The sequence below is a fragment of the Rhamphochromis sp. 'chilingali' genome (genome assembly GCF_963969265.1).
Source record: "Rhamphochromis sp. 'chilingali' genome assembly, chromosome: 16".
Classification (NCBI taxonomy): Eukaryota; Metazoa; Chordata; class Actinopteri; order Cichliformes; family Cichlidae; genus Rhamphochromis; species Rhamphochromis sp. 'chilingali'.
Window position 1 is genome coordinate 28846868 of NC_137943.1, and position 25241 is coordinate 28872108.

The 25241-nt window shown below is 40.2% G+C and overlaps 1 protein-coding gene across 1 annotated transcript; it reads left to right on the forward strand.

Annotated features, from left to right (window-relative positions):
* The first annotated feature begins 932 nt into the window (after positions 1 to 932).
* LOC308412823 (kinesin-1 heavy chain) lies at positions 933 to 24943 on the forward strand. The gene is made up of 26 exons (XM_080907427.1): positions 933 to 1307; positions 9056 to 9143; positions 9264 to 9337; positions 9421 to 9525; positions 10066 to 10114; positions 11539 to 11594; positions 11692 to 11779; positions 11872 to 11996; positions 12202 to 12306; positions 14390 to 14535; positions 14822 to 14970; positions 15073 to 15260; positions 15574 to 15642; positions 15857 to 16063; positions 17360 to 17503; positions 17623 to 17814; positions 17905 to 18022; positions 18530 to 18585; positions 19061 to 19170; positions 19387 to 19488; positions 19640 to 19700; positions 20361 to 20432; positions 20626 to 20730; positions 20896 to 21112; positions 21649 to 21784; positions 22053 to 24943. Exons 1-26 carry the CDS (start codon positions 1182 to 1184, stop codon positions 22054 to 22056), a joined length of 2892 nt encoding a protein of 963 aa, XP_080763553.1. The 5' UTR covers positions 933 to 1181; the 3' UTR covers positions 22057 to 24943.
* The last annotated feature ends 298 nt before the right edge of the window (positions 24944 to 25241 follow it).

Below are 25241 nucleotides of genomic sequence, written 5' to 3' on the forward strand. Positions count from 1 at the left end.
TAAACAAGACTCCCACACTGTGGAACATAAATACATTTTGTCTGTTTTATTGAAACTCATAAATATTCAGTGAAACATTCAAATCTAAGAATGAAGAATAAGTCTAATGTTATGATGCTAAATTTGACCCATTTATAGTCTATGTACATGGTTTACAGAGGTTTAAAAGCACGATGGATGATATATAAATACATTTTCTGCATCCATTTTTTTTCCCTTCTGAGGCATAAAGTAAATTTTAGGCAATCTTATAAGTGTATGAAAATGCCATTTTTATGGCAACACAGGGGTAAGTATTTATTGAGCTTAGGACCAAAACTAATTTATGACGTATCTTTTATAGTAAAATCATAATATATACACAACATTATTGTGGATGTGTGCAACTGTGGCTCAAGGAGGTTAATGGTTGAATGTTTGGTTGAATGATTGTGCACATTCCCCAAATAACAAGTATATCTTTGGACTGTGTGAGAAAGCTAGTATAACCTGGAGAGAACGGATGCACACGCAAGTTGAGGGAGGACACGCAAACACCACACAAAAGGAACTCAGCCAACAGGTGGATTTAACAACATCCTCTTTCTGCGAGGAGACGGAGCTAACTACTGCATCCGCTGTGTCACCAGTTTTATTCATACATCATTTTAATGCTGATTGCTTTCTATATTGTTCTAATTTCTCATCTATTAAAAAATAATTACAGGTGTGCCATGTTTTTAACTTAAAATACAAAGTATTGAGTGATGACTACAAGAAATGATCTGAAATTAAGTACAAGTGAAAAGTGGCAGCAAGGTACAAATACTTTAAATACTTTGGGCAGCTGCTGTGAGCTTTTGTGTGTATTTGCTGATTAATGAAGATTTCACTACAGAAAAACAGTAAGGAGGGGAGCGCCTGCCGGGGTGACGTCATTGTGATCCACATCCACGGTAGCAGGAGGGGTGAGGTGGCCAGCCGCTGATCCACCGGTATCATGGCTTCCTAACAGGACGGGGGGAAGTGACTGAGTGGAAAAACAAGGATTTTTGTCTAATGTCCAACTGATCATCGCCCTTTCTAGAACCTGAGATTGGGACAGAGGGGCTCGGCCTCCCTTTTCGCCTCTCACGGCCGCCCCTGAGATCCAGTATATACTTTAATTCTTCTCGTGAATTTCCATTCTTGAACCGTGGAAGATGGCCGACCCGGCGGAGTGCACCATCAAAGTGATGTGCCGTTTTAGGCCCCTGAACAGCTCCGAGGTGACCAGGGGCGACAAGTACATTCCCAAGTTTCAAGGGGAAGATACCGTCATTATCGGGGTGAGTTGATTTGTGTTGCTACCTGTTTGACAGAGCCCTCCGGCACTGGCAGCCGTACGCCATTTTTGTCTTTCGTTGACGGCAGTTAGCACCTTAGCCTGGTAGCTAGCGGCGCTAACCTGCTCACGGTTGCGTTGTTTCGCTGGCCCTCGGCTGGCGCCTCGATTCAGTGGCTCACATATAACGTGCTAAGTCTTCAGCTTTAATTTTATATACAGACTCCGGCAGGATTTAATTCCACGTTTCGGAAACAAAGCCCAGTAGTTGTTGTCATAAAAATGTCACCACTCGCGGTTGCCCTGTCATTGCTAGCGAGCTGTCATTCAACAAAGCCACAAACACAGCGACAGGTTAAAATGTCGTCGGCGGCCGCGCGCTTGCCTGCCAGTCCCATCCCTTACAAACTACAATATTATAACGATATAAATTATTCATAGAGTGTGCATCTGTAACGATAACTCTATTATGAACAGTTTGCGTCAGCATAAAGCGTAAGCCAGCTTTGATTTGGTAGTGGCTAGCAGGCTAGGCCAGCTGGTAGTTGACAGATTAGCTGGCCTCGGCTAGCTGGCTAGTATTAATACTGTAGCTTAATCAGAGCTAACATCAGATAGCCGACTAGCTGGCTGTTGAACCAACCCTTCTGCAGACCATGCACGTTTATCAGAGTATTGGATATGAGGGTGGGAATGAGGAAGAGGAAACGTGGACACACAATAACTGGGAGTGGAAATGTCCATTATCATGCAGGCCAGTTGTAGTCTGTTGGACTAAAGTGACTGGACACATTGCAGTGCTATCTTATAAAATCCATGTGTTCTCTTTTCAGGATGTTTAAACTAGAGTTTTTTGTCTTTAGTTTAATTACCCCCCTTGCACTTGATAAGGATAAAAGGCTTTGGAACAGTTACCATCACAACAAAAGAAGGAAATGCCTTGCAGTACCACGTTACCTCCATTTTACTAAACCAACAAAGAACTTGACTTGAGAACCATTTGCAAATAATGTGCACTTGATGCTTTGTCATCGCAGGCCTGTAAAGCATGTCTAGAGCAGGAGCTGTTCACACAACTTGATGCCCTGCCCTTGCATGCCTCTACACAAAAGGAAGTTACCCGATCTTTATGTATTTCACAGTTACTTGTAATTAAGAAGCAAACAGCCCTAAACCTGAACTGACATATAAATTTTACAGTGTATGCTCAACAGGTGAAAGGGAGTGGCATATTATTTGAAGAAAACGTGGTTAAATATTAGTTTTTCTTGACGGCAAACTGCCTCACTCTTTGTGGACTTTGCTATCTTTATATGATATGATCACCAATGGAAATACAGCTTTAAGAGAGATTACAAGGCAATAGAAACTTGTCGTGAATTTGAGTCACGTCTTCTCGAGTAAAACTACTAATTTAGGTGGTGATTGTAGAGTACAACACAGCCATTCATTTCCTGTCAAGCAAAAACAGAGATGACCGTTAGAGCTGTGTGCTGAGTTCTTGAATAGTTTTGCTGACAATGACTTCAGGCCTCCAGCTAATAGCAGGCACACTGTCTGTGCAGCTAAGGCATGATGCAGCCCTGCCCAGTTCAGAGTGCCAGTCATAGTGGCAAAATACCAGTGCAGATTTTGAGAGACGCAAGTGTTGCGAGCCAGAAGCGAATCGTCTCTGTTGGTAAATCTGCTTCGAGAAGTACAGGACCGGCAGCAGCTCAGGGATCCTGTGTAATCCCCTGGTGTTTTTCTCTCCTGGTTACCAGCTGTTGGACCAATCAGAGCAAGTGGGCGCTGGGCAACCACTGCGGGTGGGGAGGGTAATTATTATGGTGATGTATTTTGTTTTGCAGATGCTCTTAGCTCATACTTTGTCCTTTTTGAAACAATTCAGGGCATGGACTCTGAGCTGGGACTGATACCTCAGCATCAGTGCCCACACTTCCAGCTGTAAAGAGAAGCAGCTAGACCAGTGCAGACCATTTTGATAGTGCTTAATGCTCCTTTTTAGCTTTGATATTAGCTGATTACCAACACACTTTGTCTTTTCGGAGGAATTCACGCAATACATCAGAGTTCCCCTGTAGCTCACTTTTAGGTACTCCCAGTCTTTTGGCTTGAAAGCGAGAGGTAGATGAAGTTTCCAGATGAGGTGGTATGGGTGTCGTAACTAGCTTGATTTGCCAAGAAAGCTTTGCCATCCTAGTGTGAGTGTGCAGCAGGTGAATTATTCATGCTTTCTTTCGTTCTCCGTCAGTGGTACACAGAAAGATCAGGTCGTCACCCCCTTCCTTTGCTTTTACGTTTGCTATTTTCATACATTAGCCTCAGATGTCCCTCAAGAACAGCTTTGAGGTACTTTTACAAAGTGTAGTACTGCAAAAGCGTGAAAGATAAATGGGAGGAAAATTATTCAAAAGAGGATATAAAAGGAAATGTTGTATAAAAAATTATATGTACTGTATGTACTGTATGTATATGAGTGCATGTGTGGTGGATAAAGAGCTACACACTAGTTTCTCCTCTTGGAATTGTTTGTTTTTCCCAGTGGGAAATAACTAAACATTATAATAAGATGCTTCTCAAGTGAGCTGCTGGTGGCAGTTGGTGGATAGTTCTGCTCTGGAAATGTGGCCATGACATGACCACACCTGGTCCTTCACCTGCTGTTAGAGGAACCTTCCAGCTCACATAGAATTTCCAAGGACAGACGCAAGCTGTAGAGTAAGGTGGCAGCACTGAAGTAGGTCCTACGTCCTAGGACTCCTAGACGGCTAGGTGGTTAGCAGCAACTAAACTCTTAAAACGAGAACTTTTTGATTACACATGTAAACGCTAAAATGAGTCGCTAGTATTGTTGGATGGTCTGCCCAAGTAAGATTGATGTGTTTGGTAGGGTTGTCACAATACTAGAATTTGAAACTCGGTACTGATACCTCGGGAAATATTTGATACCATATTGTTTTCACAAAGGGGAAGATTTTGACCCCACCCTGCAACAACCGAAGTGATGGCAAAGTCATCTCTCGAAAACTTGTTAATTTAACCTGTTAATTTTAATTTTTTCTTTCCCAATTTGAAGTTAGAGTTAATAAAATAAGTATTTAGAAGTTTTTACAGAGTATTTGGATCATTTTATCACAGATCATGAAGGTAAAATATGTTTCAGAACCTAGGCACTGATACCTAGGTCACAAACACCAATACCGGTAATACTTACTCTCTAAATAATTGAATTATTTTAGAAGAAGAACAGTATGAAAAAGTTAAGAATAAACACGTAGTTAACGTTCATCGTCTATCTGCAGTAGTGTTGTGTGAAGTTGTGAATCGGCTGGAGGAGGCCACTGTTGGTATCGATACTGTTGCAAAGGTGTATTTTAATTCGATATAAATTTTTAGTATCACTTAATACAGGAGTATTGATATTTATGTATTTAATTGTGAAAACCCTAGTATGGAGAAACACAGGATTAAAAAAAGTGCTTATGCAACATATAAGATGAGATAAATCAGATATACTGTATTTATCCCAAACCATGGGAACTTACTGTGTTCCAGCAGCCAAAACATTAACCATAACAACAAAAAAATCTAAATAACATAAAAAAGCTAAGTAAAGTAAAACTGGACAAAACGGCGAAATCAGGTTAAAAAAATATGCAAAAGGAGCAAATTGAAACAGAAATGATATGAAATGGTTTGAAGATTTTCTGTCCTTGTGACAGCAGCACTTAAACAGATGACAGAGAAGAGTGAAAGCAGTCAACACCTTTTATTTTTTTCTGCCATATGTAAGAAAAATCCAGATTTGGGGAAAAAACCCCATGGCTGTATCATGCTTCGAATATTAAGATGCATTGGGTGTTGGTAGAATAATCTAATTGTAGCTCTATTGTCTAAGATATAACTTAATACGCCTGATAGAAAACCATCAGGAAGCAAGGGGTGTGACAGAGCACTCATAAATACTCTAACAATACATTTCACTGCAGTTACAATTACACACAGTAATCCCATTAGACATAAGTGCAGGTAACAATGAGGACTTTAAAGTCAAGCTCTGTTGTTTGCTGACAGCGTCTGGCAGTCCTGATAGTGGCTCAGCACTCTTGTTTTGGGTCAGTTTCCGGGATGTGGCTAACTGGAATGAATTACAAATGTCTTAAGATGCTGCCGGTAGGTATTGCACAGAGCTGTGCTTTAGATGCGACCGTCTGTCAGGAGGGGATTATGAGCCGGTGTGCAAATTGAGGACATCTAAGCACAGCTGCAGTCGTCTGAATGATTCCAACACCGGTAAACAGGCTGTTGCGTTTGCTGCCAGGCTATGAAGTATCTGTGACTTCACCTTGAGTAGTGAATGTGTTTGCTTTTATTCCTGGCCTCAAACTAGTAAGCTAGTAAGTGGAGCCTTCAAGGTGACAGCAGTTGCTTGTCGTCATTTTCATCTTCCTAAACAGGTGTTAACGCTGAATCTGACAGTAACTTACCTGCTGCCATGTCTGTTTTTAACCTGGGCTATCACTAATGAGGCTCTCTTGTGCTCAGACTGTTAACACATCACAGCTACGTCCTTGCCTGTACGGCTGAAAACAAGATGAGAGATCCAAACCTTCAGAGATAGCATGCCATCCCAGCTGAACTTCAGATTTGCTTGTAGCATTAGTTTTATCGCCCTGCAGTTCATCATCTTCTTCCTCATCTTGCACTTCGTCATCTTGCCAGCTATTGATTGCTATCTGACTGAAAGTCTACTTTGAAGTTTTGACTAGCCTGTGGGTCAGAGTGAGATACACTTGGCTTTTTTGAAGCAGGATGGCTCTTAAATTAGCACTAAAAGCTCAGGGTATACTTTAGTTTATTTCAAATGCTGGGAGAGAGATGTGGGATGAGAAAAGCTATATTAGATGGGAAATGCAAGCATTTAGAGGTTAACTAGAGTGCAGCTGACAAAGGCTGAATTGGGTGGAGAGTAAAAAAATACAACAGTATAAAAGCCGCCAAGGTTTTAGTTTAGGTTTATTTATTTATTTATTTTGTCCAACATCAGATGACATCCCTCCTATTAAAATACATTTCCTGGTATCTTTCAGTTTTCTCTCTTAAAAAAAAAAAAGAAAAAAAAAGGAAAATGTGTTTGGGGAAAAAATGCTTTTAAACACTTAACAACTGATGAAACACACCTAAAGTACAATTAACAGTGTTTCCCCACACGTAGACTTTACAACCATTAATGATTTTGCTGGTGAACAATGCTGCCACTCTTTATTTTTAAGGTTCAGTTACTGCTTACCAGCTAGTCCTTCTGGTGTCATGTTCTGCCATTGGCAGGCTGATCAGAACCATGTTCTGGCGAGTCTCTTGTGTCACGATCAGGGATCCACCCTGACATCACCATCTACCATTATGATGGTAGGGCTGGGCGATATATCAAAAATTTATCGTTACCGAAATTTATGACTCTCATCGACGTCATTTTGCCCATGTCGGTAAATTCGGTATTTAAAAAAAAAAAGAAAAGGCATGTGCAGGTTGGCGATGTTCATGTCCCTTTAAGACGCTGTGCTACGTTACAGACTTGACGGGGTGGAGTCACATGACTCTACTACCTGTTGAGCAGACACTGTGCGATTTTTTTCAGTCGCGCGAGTCAGCTCCTGCTCAAACTGTACGATTGACTCGCAGGGGTTAGAAGTTCATAGGTCACGATGCAGGGTCTCACACTATACGGCCCGATGCTCTGATGCGACCTGAGTGCTCACACTGCGTACATAAAATGAAGGTTATAACAGAAATTCTGTCGTTCGCTCTCCCTCTCTGTCTTTCACTCACACAGACACGCACACCACCACCATCAACTTTGCTAAATTGCTAATGAAAAACATTGATCAGGCAGCTGTGATGGAGCAGCAGTGTAGATCCAACTATTTTCACGGTTGTTGTGGTCGTGATCATTTTGTGAGGCCACATCGAAAAGGCTCGGATAAGCTTTCCAAAGTTCTACAAGTTGTGCGTCCATCGCTTGTGTCCAGATCACACGCTGCACTGCCGTGCCGCGCAGTCTTTTTCGCTGACATTTGTGTTTGCGCGTGCGCAGTGTGACAAACTGCGGTGACACCCTCACGACGGTCGCGACGACCAAGCGATTGATGATCGGGAGCTCGTCGTGAGGTGTCAATCGCTTCTCGTTACCCCACGTATACTATACGATGCATGACGCACGATGAAGGCCAAAATCGGGCCGATCGCCAAAACGGTCGCACGACTCAAAAATCGGCTCAAAATGGGCCAAAAATCGCACAGTGTAAACCCAGCATAAACCCAGCATAACAAGACGAGACACGGGTGAACAAATGGAGGACAATTTAAATGTTGAAGCAGCAGCGACGGAGGTAGAGCTGGTGGAGGAGGAAGAGGAGACGCTTGTTAACAAAAAAAAAAATGCATCATCAATCGTTTGGCAACATTTTGGATTCAACAAGGATGATATTGATCAAAAAATTGTTAAATGTAAACTCTGCAAAAAGACTGTTGCGTCAAGTCAAGGTAACACAACCAACCTCTTCCACCACCTGCAGCACAAGTTTTTGTTTAAGAGTTTATAGTTTTCACTAGTCACATGGCAGTGCTTAGTATTTATTATAGTTTTTTCTGTGTTCAATTGACATTTGTGTTTGTGACATTATTTGTTTACAAGTTATAGTACCTCAAGGCCTTAGCAGAGATAGGCCTTTGTCCATGATGGCATTACATTTGCACAATCATTGTTTATTTTGTGAATAGCCAATGTGAAACATATTTATTATTAAACTATTTTGTTTACAAGGGATACACATTTTTTAGAGAGCATGGTTACATATTGTATCCTACACTTTTTATTTTGTTCAGTTAATAAATCTTAACCACTAAAAGTACTTACTTACGGTGGCCCTGAATGTCTTCATTTATTTTCAGTGACATTTTACAGTCCTTTAAAGTGGTAATAATATAATTGCAATGAATAGGTCTAGGGGGAATAATATTATCAAAATAACTGGAGGAACTATGCTGCCTGCCACAGCTCCATCAAATAAAAAAAAAACAAAAACGTTTGTTTTTTTTGGCACTTGGGGTGGTTATCGTCCATTTATCGTTATCGAGGTTAACTGCTCAATTTATCGTGATATTGATTTTAGGCCATATCGCCCAGCCCTAGTAGGCCTTATGTTGTAAGCTAGAAGGCCACAAAAAACAGAACTTTTGCAGCAGGTGGAGAGGCAGTTAGTGGGCTGCTCCACTGTGCTGTGAAAGACTGCAGAAGAAGAACTACCGTCACCAAGTGCAGAACATCTGTAGCAAGAAACTGTTTGCATAAGCAGCTGATTACTCATCTGTTATTTATTGTAACAAAGTATTATTTAGTAATCCAAGTAAATAATATTGTGTAGTGGGTCCCCATGTCTATCTTTGAGTTACTGTAGATGAATCTATGCTGCTGCTGCTGCTGGACATTTTTTTAAGTTTGTATAACTTACAGCCTGCTGGACAGCTTCCATCAGGAAACACCTATCCGATTCTGGGTGGGAACATGGTCCGTAGTGAATTCCTATTGTGTCTGTTAGTGAAAGAAACTATTGTACACACATCTGTTTACAAAACGCAAGTCGGTTTATTTTTCAGAGATTGCAGATTATTGGCTTTCTTTTTTTTCTTTTTTTTACTGTCATTAATACTCCTCCTCCTTTTTTTTTTTCTTATTTTTTCCCCCTGCAGGGTAAACCTTACATGTTTGACAGAGTGTTTCAGTCAAATACAACACAAGAACAAGTGTACAACGCCTGCGCCCAAAAGATTGTAAAAGGTGAGGGGTCGCTTTTATTTTTGTAATCATTTTATATTTCTTTGTTTACAGGCATTTACACAGCAGATCAGTTGAATCTTTGCTTTACTAAGTTCTGAGTTGTTTTGGGTTTTCTTGTAGATGTTCTCGAGGGTTATAATGGGACAATTTTTGCATATGGGCAGACATCATCTGGTAAAACACACACCATGGAGGTAAGGATGGCCTCCAAGTCTTGTCTTCAATAAAATTTTCATTTGACTTTGAGACATTACAGTAATTTGTTCTGTGTTCCCAGGGGAATCTCCATGACACAGATTCAATGGGAATTATCCCCAGGATAGTGCAAGACATCTTCAACTACATCTATTCCATGGACGAAAACCTAGAGTTTCATATCAAAGTAAGAAGACGGGATGCACAATACAGTGATCCAACAGATAAAAAGTTTTTTATAAAAAGTGCAGTTTTTACTCCTTAAAACTGAAGTTACATTTTCAGATATATAGCTAAGATCTGAGACTATGAGTGCAAGAGACAAGCTGCTTAGTTCCTTCTTTTTTTGTAGCCTGCGGTTATTCTGTGTTTCTTATGCCTGAGACAATATAAGAGACGGAGAAGGGTGATATGCTTTGAACTGCAATGTCATATTTCCTGTTTGACCCACCTCCTTTGAGCTCTGCTCTTATGTTAAAGCCCTTACTGTGAAACTGTACTAAGTACCAGATTTTAACTGTCTGCTGCTGCTGTATTTGAAGTATGTGTGAAGAAATGAATTAAATCATTTAATCAAAAAGATCCAAGAAACAATTACAAACTACACTCTTCAGACCTTCGCACATCTTTCTCTTAGAGTAAGGCAGATCGATGAGTGTGCATCTGGATTGTTTAGTTTGTTCCTTCAGTTTGGCCCTGCATAATGAGATTGTTTATCTGTTTACAGGTTTCATATTTTGAAATCTACTTAGACAAGATCCGGGACCTTTTGGACGGTAAGTGTCAAACATTTCTCATCTCCTCTAATTGTACCAAACTTTGGTAACACATGTCAAAGGAGAAGTCTGTGAAATGGAAATTAATGAGCAGCAGTTAGAAGCACGGTGTGGCAGTTGTTAGCTGTATATGTACAGAATTGCAAATGTAGGTAATTTTGTAAGTGCAACAATGTATAAAAACATCTAAAAACTAAGCATAGGAGCAGGCTGTTTCAAGAGAAATATTTCTTTTGTTTATTTGTATTTTATTTTATCTTAATCACGTATTTCCATGCTTACACATTTTGAGTCATATATGTTTACACTATCAAGTACAACTTTATAAAGTGCTCTATGAATAGTGGGATGATGTATACTTTCTTTACCAAGTCGCTGGCATCTTGACTCAAGATAGCAGAAATAGAAAGATGACCAAAGGGAGGGGCGGTTTTTAGTTGGTTGCATGAGGATGCAGAGTCAGGACAAGTGATTTTACTGATGCTTACTGAGGTCTAGCAAGCTTGTTAACATGTGAGTTTGTGGCCTTGTTTTACGTATCTTGAATTGCCATCTTCACTGTCTCAGTGAAAATTGCAGGTAAAGGTAAAGAAAGAAACTTGCCATCTTTAATTCAAGATGCACTGTATTATCAAAAATCACTACTACACAAGTGCGTAGCATGCGTGTTATGCTAACAGTACAAGTACACACTATATATTCATATCAAAATGAGCTGCAGAAGCTGATCCTCAGTGTTTTGTTGTGTCAGTTGTGCTGTGCCTTAAATCTCTCACAGTACCAGTTCTTATATTGCCCTACATTGCATAATAAGGTTTTGTCGTCATTTTTTAATAAACTACGTGTTTTATTATTAATTGTAAAAAAGTTACAGGTCGTCATATTTCTTGCTGATTGGGTTTTTCTGGCTTTGTTTGTTGTAAACGATCTAAAAGGAAATGGTTTAGAAGTCCAAGACAGTGAAGATGTAGAAATGGCAGAAGACTGAACACACATGAAGATATGAATAATAAAACTTTCTGGTCGGATAAAGGGCCTTTATATGGCCAGTGCAGGAACAGCGAGTATAATGGGTCCATAAGTTTCAATACATCTACAAGTCTCGCCACTTGGCAGCATTGTGAAATGCCACAGGGCACTAATTTAGACAGTAATTTTGAAATGTTATCTAAATTTAATTTAATTTGACTGGTCACTGGAATGTACTTATACAGAGAAACCAGTCAAATATTGACAAAACAAAAAGCACTTGTTTGCTGTTTTATGGTTTTAAAGGCTTTTTCCCTGCCATTTCTGTTGCGTCTATAGATTTCATTTCAGGATTCTTTCTAATGTCATGGCTTTGTCTTTTATAATGCCTTTGAATTAAATGTTTATAGTTCAAAATTAGTTTGTAAGGCTGATTTATTCCAATTTACTTCCAGTGTCAAAGACCAATTTGTCAGTGCACGAAGACAAAAACAGAGTACCTTATGTCAAGGTGAGACCTACTCATATATATCAGATTTCAACAAACTGGTAAAACCTGCTGGAAAGAGAAGACCAAGAGTCTAACCTCATGTTTTCCTTTTGTAAAGGGCTGCACTGAGAGATTTGTCTGCAGCCCAGAGGAGGTCATGGATACAATTGATGAAGGAAAAGCTAACAGACATGTAGCAGTTACAAGTAAGATACCACCCTCTGTCATGAATCTATTTACTGTAGATTTTGTATTTTATAGGCTGATGATGTCTGACCCAATGTCGCCTCTCCCTCAGACATGAACGAGCACAGCTCCAGGAGTCACAGTATCTTCCTGATCAACGTTAAACAGGAGAATACTCAAACAGAGCAGAAGCTCAGTGGAAAGCTGTACCTGGTAGATCTGGCTGGTAGTGAAAAGGTAAGCTGGAACATTTGTTACATATTGGCCTCAGTGGTATTCATTCTGGTATTCATTCTGCTCTAGCAGTAAATTAGTGATAAATTATTGCAATATAAATTGTTCCTTTGTTTTTTGTTTTTTTTTTCATGTAGTGGCAAATAATTCGGGCTACAATCCATTCTTTTTGTTGACTATTGAACGTTATTTATTCTGTGATTCTCAGGTCAGTAAAACAGGTGCTGAGGGAGCAGTGCTGGATGAAGCCAAGAACATCAACAAGTCCCTGTCATCCCTGGGAAATGTCATCTCTGCATTGGCTGAAGGAACGGTCAGTACTACTTTGTTATAGATTTTAGACTCTTACTGTGATTCAGCAGTGTAAAACAAAGGAGTATTTTTTTTTCTTCCATTTAAACTTGAACGTCCCACCATCCTAACACGTGCAAATGCAGCTGATGTCAAAGAATGTAGTAGTCACCTCACAAATTACTGAAGAACTACAAACCTGCAAAAACTACCCAAAAAACAAAGCATTTGAGGCATTTACTAAAAGTTCCCTTATGGCCCTCAATCATATACCGGCTCCCTAAATGCTATGAAAAGCCCCGCTTTTAAGAATGCTTCAAATGTGTGCCAATTTCTCCTTTTTAAGAGGTCTGTTTATGAGTATTTTTTGATCGTGTCTAGGATTTTTATTATTTATTTTGGATGAATAATTATCCATTTGCTAAAGGTGTTTTATATCTGAAGTCTGTCTTTGGTTCAAAACATTATGAAAAATAATTTGGTTTTCACAGCATAATGTGGTGTATTCAGCATAATAAGCATTAAATCTGTTATAACCTCAGGCTATGCTCTTTTGCCTCATGCTTCTGTTGCATTTTGAAGCAGACAGGCATTACTGTTATTGTAGTAAACAGAAGCAAAGTCGGTACCGACCAGCTGCACAACCCCAGGCTTGGTGTGCTTGTTGAAAAACCACAGTCCTTTTCTGTGGTCTTGATGTGAAAGTAACATTTTCAGCCTTCTACAGGTTCTTTGTGCTGCAGTAACACTTACGCAGATTTTAAAAAAAAAAAAAAAAGCAAAAACATTTCTCCCAGCAATTTTCATTCTGATTTCACCCTTTTCATTTTGATCAACGATTGGTCTGATGTAGAGACTCTTGGCTTTGTAAACAACCTGAGGCGGGCAATGGTGTAAAACAAATGAGCTATTGTCCACAGATGTCTTGCTTACCGTTACTGTGTGTAGGAGTGTGATGTATAGGAGGCCGTTTCAGCTTAGCCATTTGGATAAATGTGAATCATATATCAAGTTATTATTTAAATGTCTGTTTTTTTTTCTAAACTTGTGAGACCTGTAATATAGGCGGATAAAGGTTTTTAACCCTCAGCTGTAAAAGGCTGATGGGGTATTGTCGTCAACAGCGATGCCTCTAACCTAAACCATGCCTCATGACCAAAAAAATGTACCCAACTTGTCCACATTTCAAGCATTCAATATGTCTTTTAGTGGTTAGCTTTGTCATTGCTAACCATTAAAAGACATATTGACATCCAGTTGATTCTTTTAAAAATAACCTATCAAAACCAAGTGGTAGAAGTTGCTCAGGCAGGTCAAGTTAATGTCAGTGCTGTTTCAGAACAATATAAGGACTCAAAATGCCCTACCAAATGGTTGAGCAGAACATTAAAGGGTTGATGTTTTATTCAATATGACTCAAACTGAGTGACTGAGCCCAGAAACTTGTAGGATTGGTAGCTATCTTTGTGTGTGATGAGATCAGGCAGGAAGAAAAGAGGAAGACCTGAGAGGTTTGGTGTGACAGACGAGAGTGTTAAGGATAGGCTGAGTAAGTAGGTGATCTACTGTGGCCATACCTAATAAGAGAGGGGCCGAAAGAATAAGAAATTTTACCTAGTTAGTATTGTTAATATATGCTGTAAATTTGTAGGCAAATCATATTGAAAAAAGCTGACTTCCAGGCCTTTTAATGTTTCTTCACTTTTTATTGGTTGTTTAATTTCTGGTAAATATATTAATTGACTGCGCCTGTCCTTCAAAAGTGTCCTCTGTCGAAAAGGTTGAGTATCTCTGTTGACAATGCCACCTTCTCTGAGAACCTGATGCATATCTTATCCTGTCACTGATATTAGTCACTAATGTCAGTGACTACACATGTGCTGTGGTTTAAAAAAAAAAAAAGCTTTTCTTTTTCTCTAAAGCTTTTATTTATTAATTTTATTTCAGGGAATTGAGCTATATGTGATGACTATAAAACATTTAGTTATTAGTAATCCTAATTTCATATTTATGGGACTAATTGCAGAGCTGATGTTTTACTTGTGTTTGAATACAAGTGTGCTTTTCTGTCATTGAATTTTATGTTTTTTGTTGCCCATTTCAAGGCTTACATCCCTTACCGAGACAGCAAGATGACCCGTATCCTGCAGGACTCGCTGGGCGGTAACTGTCGAACCACCATTGTCATCTGCTGCTCACCTTCCTCCTTTAATGAGGCTGAAACCAAAACCACCCTAATGTTCGGGCAGAGGTCAGTAGGCTGATGGAAAATTTTCAACTGTGTTGGTTTTGTCAAAACAAATCCGCTTCACGTCCCACTTTGACATTACAGAAAATGTTTTCATATAAATTAAGCAACTACATTAGAAAATGTAATTATAAATATCAGATTTACAACAAAGCAGAATATAAAGTTATAAAAAAAATACTTGTTAAGTTTCAGATGGTGCATTTATGTGCTATTTTCCTTGTAATGAATAATGATGCATGAGGTTTTTCTCTGGTGGAAAACAAAAATGTATTTCTTCATAATCCAGAGCAAAGACCATCAAGAACACAGTGACAGTGAACATTGAGCTGACAGCAGAGCAGTGGAAGCAGAAGTATGAGAGAGAGAAGGAGAAGAACAAGACCCTGAGGAACACCATCACGTGGCTGGAGAATGAGCTGAACCGCTGGAGAAATGGTGAGGCTGTCGTCTAATCCTTTCTCAGTGCCGTTTATGTGCGCATGAAAGAAACAACTCTTCTTCCATCTACTGAACACACGTTTTCCTGCTGCTCCTCAGGTGAGAGCGTGCCAGTGGAGGAGCAGTTTGATAAGGAGAAAGCCAACGCCGAGGTGCTGGCCCTGGATAATGTTATAAACGAAAAGGCGGCCTCCACGCCCAACGTGCCCGGCGTTCGGCTCACTGACGTGGAGAAGGACAAGTGTGAAGCAGAGCTGGCCAAACTCTATAAACAGCTGGATGATAAGGTGCGTTTGTCAACCTGTGTGTGACAGGTTTTAAACAATTACTACTTAGTAAATGTGAAAATGCGACAACAGTTAAGTTATACCAGTAACTAAAGATTGATTCCCGTCAGACTTTATTCTGCTTCCTTTTCATTGGGAAGTAGAAGTCTGAGTCTTCTTTTGAAAATCTTCAGTTATTAAATGAGAAAAATGTTCCTTTAATCATCCAGACCATTCTTTGTTTAACCAGTGGTCTTTCACCTTGTAATTGTCTACTTGTGGTGTTTGGCCTGGCGTAAATGCTGATGTTGCCGTCTGTCTTTACCCTTTACAGGATGAGGAAATCAACCAGCAGAGCCAGCTGGCTGAGAAGCTGAAGCAACAGATGCTGGACCAGGAGGAGGTGAGTACTGGAGGTCTAACAGGTGGCGTGGAGGCACAGATGCAGAGTGAACTCGTGATCTTTGTAGCTTCACAGGAGCGAGGAAAAACGTGAAGCTGTCACATCACTATGAAAAATGTTTTTATTGGACTTAAAATGCAGTCAGCTTTCCTTATTGTTGCAATGACACGTTTAAAAGAATAAAACAAAGTTAAGCTGCTTTTCCTTCATCCAGCTTCTAGCCTCTTCCCGCCGTGATCATGAGAACCTCCAGACAGAGCTGAACCGCCTCCAGGCGGAAAACGAAGCCTCAAAGGAGGAGGTGAAGGAGGTGCTGCAGGCTCTGGAAGAGCTGGCTGTCAATTATGACCAGAAGAGCCAAGAGGTGGAGGATAAAACCAAGGAGTTTGAGACCATCAGCGAGGAGCTCAGCCAGAAATCGGTGAGCCCGGAACAGATATCAGCATGCTCATAGACTCAGTGATACTTTAATTTCATTCAGGTGCCTTTTACGTGTCCTTTATAGTGGCCATGCTAATATGCAACACACAGACACAGCGCTATAATTAAAGCCTTTAAAACCTGCGGGGATTAAAAACTAGAACTGACACATTCACCCGGCAAACATGTGCATATTAATTGGTGCTGCAGAACCTTTGTTTCTGTAAGTAACTGAACCATGTTCCATAAAGTGGAGAAGTACTTGGCAGATTGACTAAATGCCTTCATTCTTATTACGTGCCTCAAGGCAAAAACATTAATTTATGATTTTACAAAGGTAATTACACCCTCAAATAAGTCTCAATGCCTGTTTACAAGAACGTATTGAAAAAGCAGCAGAGGAGTGAGGGAGCAATGCCTGTAGTAGTAGTAGTAGCCTTTTGGCCACATAAGTTGTCGTGTGCAGGGTCAGAGAATGTGGAGGAAACTTTAATTGGCATGCACTGATCCAGTTTTTTCCACTTGCAGACTGGAAATCATTCTTGTGTCTGTACAGCAGAATCCGTCTGGATATTGCTTCCCTGACTTTTTTTTTTTTTTTTTTAATCTAACAGACACATATAAAAAATAACATAAGATTATGGAATTTATATCTATCAGTATGCTAATTAGATCAAAATGCATAGAATAAATAACATCATAACATAAACATAAATAACATGCTTCTCTCATTTTAGCTCAGTGTGAGAGTGAGTAGGTCACTAGTTGCTGTTATTAATTATAGGTTCACCTGCTCACATACAGCTGAAATAATATTAATTGCACAAGTTTTACTTGCAAGTGCAATAAAATATTCCCAGCATGTGCTATACTTGAACACAGTGATAGAGAGATGCCTGACAGGGAAAGATGAACACGCATGCACCAGTACACCGGTTGTATTGTTGTATTATAGAGAATAGCACTGAATTAAATTCAAATATTGGTTAAGAAGCAAGAGGGACAGCTCAGGCTGAAGAGCTTGGAGACAGTTGTGAATATATTGGACAAAGGAATATTGAAGATGGAGCAGATAGGAAGGAGGAAAAGAGGAAGACCACAGAATGTATGGATGTAGTGAAGGAGGAAGTGCAGATGGTTGGTGTTGGGTTGGGATAGGATGAGATGGAAGTCGTTTATCTGCAGTGACCCCTAAAAGGGATCAGCCAAGAGAAGAAAAGGAGGAGCAGTGACAACGTTAGTGCTGAATCGTTCAATAGCAGTTAACTTTGTATTAATACTTTCTCTTTTCTTGCAGTCCATCCTGTCATCTCTGGACTCTGAGCTTCAGAAGCTGAAGGAGATGTCCAACCACCAGAAGAAGAGGGTGACTGAGATGATGTCATCACTGCTTAAAGACCTAACTGAGATTGGCATCGCTGTAGGCAGCAATGACATTAAGGTACTGAGCTGATTTCTGCACTTTCTGGTTCAGCTTCTATCCATCTTTTCCAGTTTTTGTTCCTCTTTTTCTCATTTCTTTTCCCACTATGTGGTCTTAACGTCGGTTTTTCATTTCAGCAACATGACGGTGGCAGTGGTCTGATTGATGAGGAGTTTACAGTGGCCCGTCTGTACATCAGCAAGATGAAGTCAGAAGTGAAGACGATGGTGAAACGCTGCAAGCAGCTAGAGGGAACCCAGGCAGAAAGCAACAAGAAGATGGATGAGAACGAGAAGGAACTGGCTGCCTGCCAGCTGCGCATCTCCCAGGTATGTGGAAACGAACCGAAAACGGCACAGTGAATCACGGCTTTCACTGGCACCTATGTATTTACATGTGCCTCTTTCCTCTGTCCAAAGCACGAGGCTAAAATCAAGTCCTTGACTGAGTACCTGCAAAATGTGGAGCAGAAGAAGAGGCAGTTGGAGGAAAATGTGGATGCTCTCAATGAGGAACTTGTCAAGCTCAATGCTCAAGGTACGTCACTCTATGAGGGAAGGGCAGGAATTAAAGCACTGGCACTCACTCAAAGTCCGCTTTAACCTCCTAAGACCCGAACTCTTCCACGGCATGGATTTTTAATTTCTCTTTGATATTTGGTCATATTGGGGCCCGATGAATGTAAAAACAAAGAATTACCAGATTTATTTTTTTTTTTTACCTTATTTTTGTTTTTAAGAAAAATAAGAGCCAAGTATGAGGACAGTATAATGTCCTTGTAAGTGGATACCAGGCCCTTGTAGAGCAAAATTCAGTATTTTGGTCTAAATAAAATGTGATGTCCACATATGTGGACGCCAGGTCCTAGGAGGTTAAGACGACGTGCAGTCTAGCAGAAATAAACAAGCTTTCACGGCTGGTTAAACTCAGTGTGGTTTCCTACAGAAAATAATGAGTTCACTTTGAGGATCTTTTGTACAATGCATTCAGCACTTTGTCCTTTTGATGTCAGTGAATAATGGGGAATTGTTTTCTGTTATGCAGAGAAAGTCCATGCTATGGAGAAAGAGAACGAGATCCAGACTGCCAATGAAGTCAAGGTGTGTTCCTCATTCCCAATAAACAGGATGTTAAAAAACAAACAAACATCAGTTTTATTTTAGGGAAGTATTTTATTATTGACAGGAAAATTACACACTCACGTATTTTATTTTTAATTTCTGTTTCTTAATTTTATTGTCTTATTTCTGTGTTGGTGTGTGTTTTTACCTTTATTGGGCTGGCTGTTTCACATCAGCTGATGACGGCCAGAAGAGACATTAAGAACAAGTGGTCCTTTGAGTCTCATTTTGTCCTGCCATATAATAGTGTGAGATCAATTGTGGGTGCATAAAATGCCACATAAAATGTTCTCAGTGGCGGCCTTTGGCTGACTATTGTTACTAAAATATGTCACTCCCATGCTAATGCTAAATGTCATCCTGGTAATTTTTTGTATCCCATTATCATTTTGCTTGTTTATTAGTCAGTGAAAATTTCCTTTGAATCTGATTATCTGTTTATGTCTGTGTTCAGGAAGCAGTGGAGAAGCAGATCCACTCCCATCGTGAAGCTCATCAGAAACAGATCAGCAGCCTGAGAGACGAGCTGGACAACAAGGAGAAGCTCATCACCGAGCTGCAGGAGTAAGGCTTTACAATGTCCGGCTGCCTTTGTCGTCAGTCTTTGTCTGTGCACATAGATGCAGTAGTGGGACATGGAAACCCACAGTCGAACAAATATTTATGCAAAGTTTAATTGAAACTGCATGGAGGTTCATGAGAAGAGTAGAAAAAGTGCACTTAGGACTTGGATATGTTGACTGAGACATACTTACTATGATTTTATTTTGTTTCTTCTAGTCTGAATCAGAAGATCATGCTGGAGCAGGAGAGACTCAGAGTGGAGCATGAGAAGCTCAAATCCACCGATCAGGAGAAGAGCCGCAAGCTGCACGAGCTCACGTATGTTTACTGTCCACTGGCCGCCATTTTCTGTTTGTTTTTCTCTTCACTTTCAAGATGCAACAAAAAACAACTCTGTCAACGCGCAGTTTTGTTATAGTTTTTTAGAATTTCATATGTGATGTATTATTGTTCTTTTGTTCTTCTTCAGGGTGATGCAGGACAGGAGGGAGCAGGCCAGACAGGACCTGAAGGGTCTGGAAGAGACAGTGGTGAGTTCATTGAAATTGTCTGATAAATAAAGTACATGGGTTTGAACAGTCTGACCAGGTGTCTTTGACTACTCAGCTTAGTATTCTTTTTAATCCCAGGAGAAGGATGCCATCTGCTTTTATATTTAACTCCCTTGATCTTATTTTGAAACTTTAGCAGTCTAGTCCCCGTTTCCTCTTCCGCTGGCTCGCTGTAGTGGTCGTCATTGTTATTCTGTTTTACCAAAGTCCAACTCACAGTGTTGGACTGCAGCACTCTGTAGTCTTTGTTCAGCTCTGGAAGTCCTCTGAAAGCTAGTGCGCCACTCTAATCAGAACATACAACAGATGGAGAGCTGTGCTTTGCTGAGGTCTCTCTGAGGCTGAGGAGCAGAAGCCTGCAGTCCAGTACTGTGGAGTTGAAGATGACTTGTGGTGCAGAAGAAACATTGGGCAGCCGATTCTATTGCTGCATGATTAATTTATCACAAAATGCTCTGCTGTTAAAATATTTTGAGAGGAGCATGTTATGAACAGCATTATTTGGCATGCTTGTGTCTTACTTTTGCATACATACACACTACCATTAAAAATGGGATTCACCTTTGTAGGAAACACACTGTGTTTGTTTCATTATTCCTGCAAATAAGTTTAGAATACACTTTTCTGTTTTTATTTCAGGCTAAAGAGCTGCAGACTCTGCACAACCTGAGGAAACTCTTTGTCCAGGACCTGGCCACCCGAGTAAAGAAGGTGAGCATTCACAGGATGACAGGCAGCTTACCAAGAAATATTTATCTCTGTAGAGAAGAACTTTGAGTTTAAAAAGAGAGAGAGCACACCAAAAATCACATGCAGCAATAAACAAGGATGTGGTGACAGATGGGAGGCGTGTATATTAATCTCTGTTCATGAGTCACATCTGTATGTTTTTTATTTTGTGCAGAGCGCTGAGATGGACTCAGATGACACAGGTGGGAGTGCAGCTCAGAAACAGAAAATTTCCTTTCTTGAGAACAATCTTGAACAGCTCACCAAGGTTCACAAACAGGTACGAGACAGACGTGCACACCTTTTGTTTTTGTTTTTTTGTTTTTTGTTCATGCCATATTTTTGTTTGCCTGTTGTAGCGCAACTCATCTTCCCTTGTTGGCACTTATGTATGAAGCTAAAATGACTAAATGATTTCCACGTTTTCACGCAAATTGTCCCACAGCTGGTGCGTGATAATGCAGACCTGCGCTGTGAGCTTCCTAAACTGGAAAAGCGTCTTCGAGCTACGGCTGAGCGGGTCAAGGCCTTGGAGTCTGCTTTGAAGGAAGCCAAGGAGAACGCCGCCCGCGATCGCAAGCGCTACCAGCAGGAAGTGGACCGCATCAAAGAGGCCGTCAGAGCCAAGAACATGGCCAGGAGGGGACATTCAGCCCAGATTGGTTAGTAGGAATGAACAGGGCGAGGAACACCCCTCACCATTCTTCCTTTTAATTACGACAGAAAGTCATCATTTTAATTTTATGGTGGATCAAAGGAGAACATCGTGTTGCTGTTTTGCAGAAGATTTTGCTAACCTGTATATGAATATCATTTAAATAGAAAGCTGAATTTACTTTGAAAAAAAAAATACACCAGCTTTGTGTTGGTGTATTTTATTTTATTTTTTTATATCTACTGGATTTCTCAATTATTTGATACCAAATATGAGTATTTCTTTTTCTATCTCTTTAGATTATATGTGTTGAAAGGTACTTTAATGGGAACCTGTTAGGCTTATGTCTCTGCTTTTTCCCCCTGAAGTTCTCTAAGATTAGCTTTGTATGATTGACAGTTCAAAATAATCCACATTCATCTTATACCAGGCCTCGGTGCATTCCTGCTGTTTTGGCTCCACTGTAGCTTTTGTCTGATTGGCTGCCTGTCATAAAGCAAACGGTCGTCTTCTAAAGGTAACTTGTCTTCCTCTTCTGCTCAGCCAAACCCATCAGGCCTGGGCAGCAGCCAGTGGCATCCCCCACCCACCCCAACATTAACCGCAGTGGAGGAGGCTTCTACCAGAACAGCCAGACGGTGTCCATCAGAGGAGGGGGCAGCAGCAAGCCTGACAAGAAGTAAGTAGTTTGTAGTTGTTAGGTTTTTTTTTTTTTTTGTTTTTGTTTTGTTTTTTCTCACACAGCAATTCTTAAAAGTACACAATAACGCATCAAAAGCCAGGCATGGTAGACTTTCATTAATATCCAGGAGTACTGAAGATATCCTGTTAAAAATCATTTTTATTTATTGTACAACTGAAAACTTCTTAAGTTAAATGAAAGTAGTCTTCACTAATGCACTTCACTAATTTTTTTTTTTTTTAATATATATATTTTTATTATGTAGCTGAAGAGCAGCAGAACAGAAGGACGACACCACAGAAGAAGCCAATATCACCCCCCGCCCACCCCGACAGCCTGTCATTCCATTACAGCGAACAGACTCCTCGTCGCTGCTTTGGAACCACGGAGTTTCTGAAATATAAATATATATATATATATATAAATATTCCCAGCTTGTACAGCTCCAGCCCCCCCACCATCACACCTCCACCTACCCACCCCCCTCTCCCCGACGTTCTAATCATGACTTATCTCTTTTTCTCTTACTGGATATAATAAAAGAAAGAAGACAACAGTTTTAATTTACAAAAAGCCAAGATAATATTCTTATTCAGGCAACCAAACGCAGTCTTGAGCGAAGCCTCGGCGAGCGAAACCGCAGCGCGACTCGAATGTGTAGCTTCGGGTTTGTTGATTTTATTTAGTTTTTTTTCTTTTTCGTTTTGCACAGTCTGTCGTCATCTGTCGTCGTGCGAGTAGTTCTGCACTGTGCCAAGCTGAATGTAACGGTCGAAAGATCCAAAAAATTCATAGAAATAAACACCTAATACTAAAAAAGACCAAAAAAAAACGAAGAGGAGACCCTACAGTGAGAAACAGCTTGACCCTATAAAGCTAACCTCTGTACAGTTCATTGTTATTATTATTATAATTATTATTATTATCATTGGCTGTTAACCACACTTTTCTCTGGGTAGATTTTACATGCTTCTTTAAGGGAAAAACAAAAAAGTACAAAAAAATGTTTTGAATTGACTAGATGGCGTCGAGCACTACTGTTCTGTCTGATCTTGTTGTACAGTTGTAAAATTGGCACTACTGCACACGTTTCCCTGGAGAGACGAGGCTAAACACAAGGATTAAACTAAAGCCAAGAAGACGTGCAACAGTGTACCGTAGGTGTATTTACCTAAATACCTGTGGAGGCCAACTGTTTTTAATATTAAGTTAAAAAAAAAAACTATACTCGTTAATGGTGGCTTCATGAGAAGGATGCAAAGAATGTAGAATGAAGGGAAAAGAGAGGAGGAGGATCCGGTTAACACAACAGACTTCCACCTTTTAGCATAGCCTATGCTACGTAGCTAAATGTACTGTTTTTACTTCTCTCAGTGGTTAATAATGACGTGTTAATGGAAGCTGTTTAATATCTCTCTGCACATTGGAGCACATAGATTGCAAGTGTATAGATGGAAATAGCACACGAAGCTCGTCCTGTCCTCGCTGGGTCCCTGTCGGTAACTCGTCTCCTTTCACTCGTGTATTCAGGACCTCTTCTTTTTTTTGGTTCTTGTTACTAGTTTGACTGTTGAATCCCTACAGTGTCATGTTTTCTTTTTCAAGGGTGCCTCGCTTCTTCCGTCTTCCCTCCCCACACCTTATAGATTAAAAGACCCGTAACTGTATGCGCCCCCTTTCGGTTATAAATTAGCAGAGTGTCATGCTTGGTTTTATGTACTGTATCTCTTTCTTTGTTCCATAGATGGTGTAGATTTCTATTTCAAAGTGGGGGGTAATGATGGGCGGGTGGAGTGGGATCGTTCAGTTGATGGGTTAAACCTTCGCCGCTGATCAGCCAGTCAGGGAGAGCGGGGTCTATAATTGCACAATGATCTTCTGTTATCATCTGGAGGAAGGGTCTATTTAACTAAATCTAACCAGGGGTGTAGATTTTTTGTGTTTTTGTTTTTTGTTGTTTTTTTTTAGTGGGTTTTTTTAAATTGTTATTAATTTCCCATCACATCTTTATTTTAACCCTGTGAAGCCCCACTGCATTTGGCAAAGAGCTTGTTGTGATTGTAATCCCAGCATGAGAACACTAACATCTTGTGCAAGTGCAATATACTGTAAAATACACTGTATATCAGTCGGCCGGCAGGTGTGATCAGGGTGTGGTTGCAGTGGTAGTACCTGCCCAATCCTCCTTTTTGTGTTGCGTTTACTTTCACTGGTGTCAAGTCCTCGGTGTGTGTGCTCTCTTTCTTTGATCACTCTTTCTGAAAAGCTGAGACATGTTGCAGATCTTTTGTTTTGTTGTTTTATATAAACCTCATATTCTATATCAAATCTACTGCAGCTGCTGTAATGGAAAGTTAACAAAAGTGCACAGATTGTATAAAAAATCACATATGACCCAAAGTTTTGAGTTTGAAGCTTTTTAGGAAGACTGGTCAAAGAAACTTCTACTGAAAAAGGATACGTTTTGAGACTGGTGGAACGAATGTAGCTGGAAAACAAAAGGAGGGGAAATGATTTTGGCTAAAACCTGTTATCTCCATACAGGAAAGCTGGGTGTAAAACAGCACTTCTTTAGCTGCACTCAGATAAAAAACACTCCACATGTGGCTGTTTTTGAGTGGAGGAGGGGAAGAAAAGTTTTGACAACTGCTTGTTGTCGCTGAAGTGTATTCAGTTGTAATAATTACGCTCTGCAAGATGCAGGGAGGAGTAGCTCCCTGCATCTATGACAGGACAGTGTTTGGTGTCTTATGGAGACGGTTTATACCATCTGTGTAACCTTCTAGATTTAGCTGAGACATTGCCGCGTGGACCTCAAGATGTTCATCCTTTGACCTCCCACCAAAACTGGACACGAAATGGGGAATAAATACAGCAAAAAGATAAATACGTGTGTTTACCTAAATTAAATTTTGCATTAATTCTAAATTAAAAGTGTAGCCACTTTTTTTTTATTACTGTGTAATAGTTGGTCAGTTTTTAAAAGGACAGTTTTGGGGCTCCATCAGTGGACAAGGTACTGGATCATTCCTGGAGAACTGGGGCACAAATGGCTGGGCTCTGATACGGACGGAGACGGGACGTTAATGAGATCAGTTTTGGATTGACTGCATGATGTAAATGTATGTGTGATTAAATAATTATGAGGAAAAAAAACTGCCCCCTCTGTGTTCTGTCATTTGACTCTTGTGAATGTGGAGATGGGTTTCACGTGCCTGTTTCTCTTTTACGTACATACACTGGTCGACTACTTTTTTTTTTTTTTTTTTTTTTTTTTTTTTTTTTTGGTTTGTGGCTTTGTTCTGAGAACTCTCCTGGAATTAGAGATGGGGTCTTCTTTCATGCTTTAACACAGTCACTTCAAGCAAATCCAGGTACATATAAAATATTTCCCCAGTCTTAAGTGGAGGGATTTGCCACTGAGTGGCATCAGCCCACTAGATGGTTTTACAAA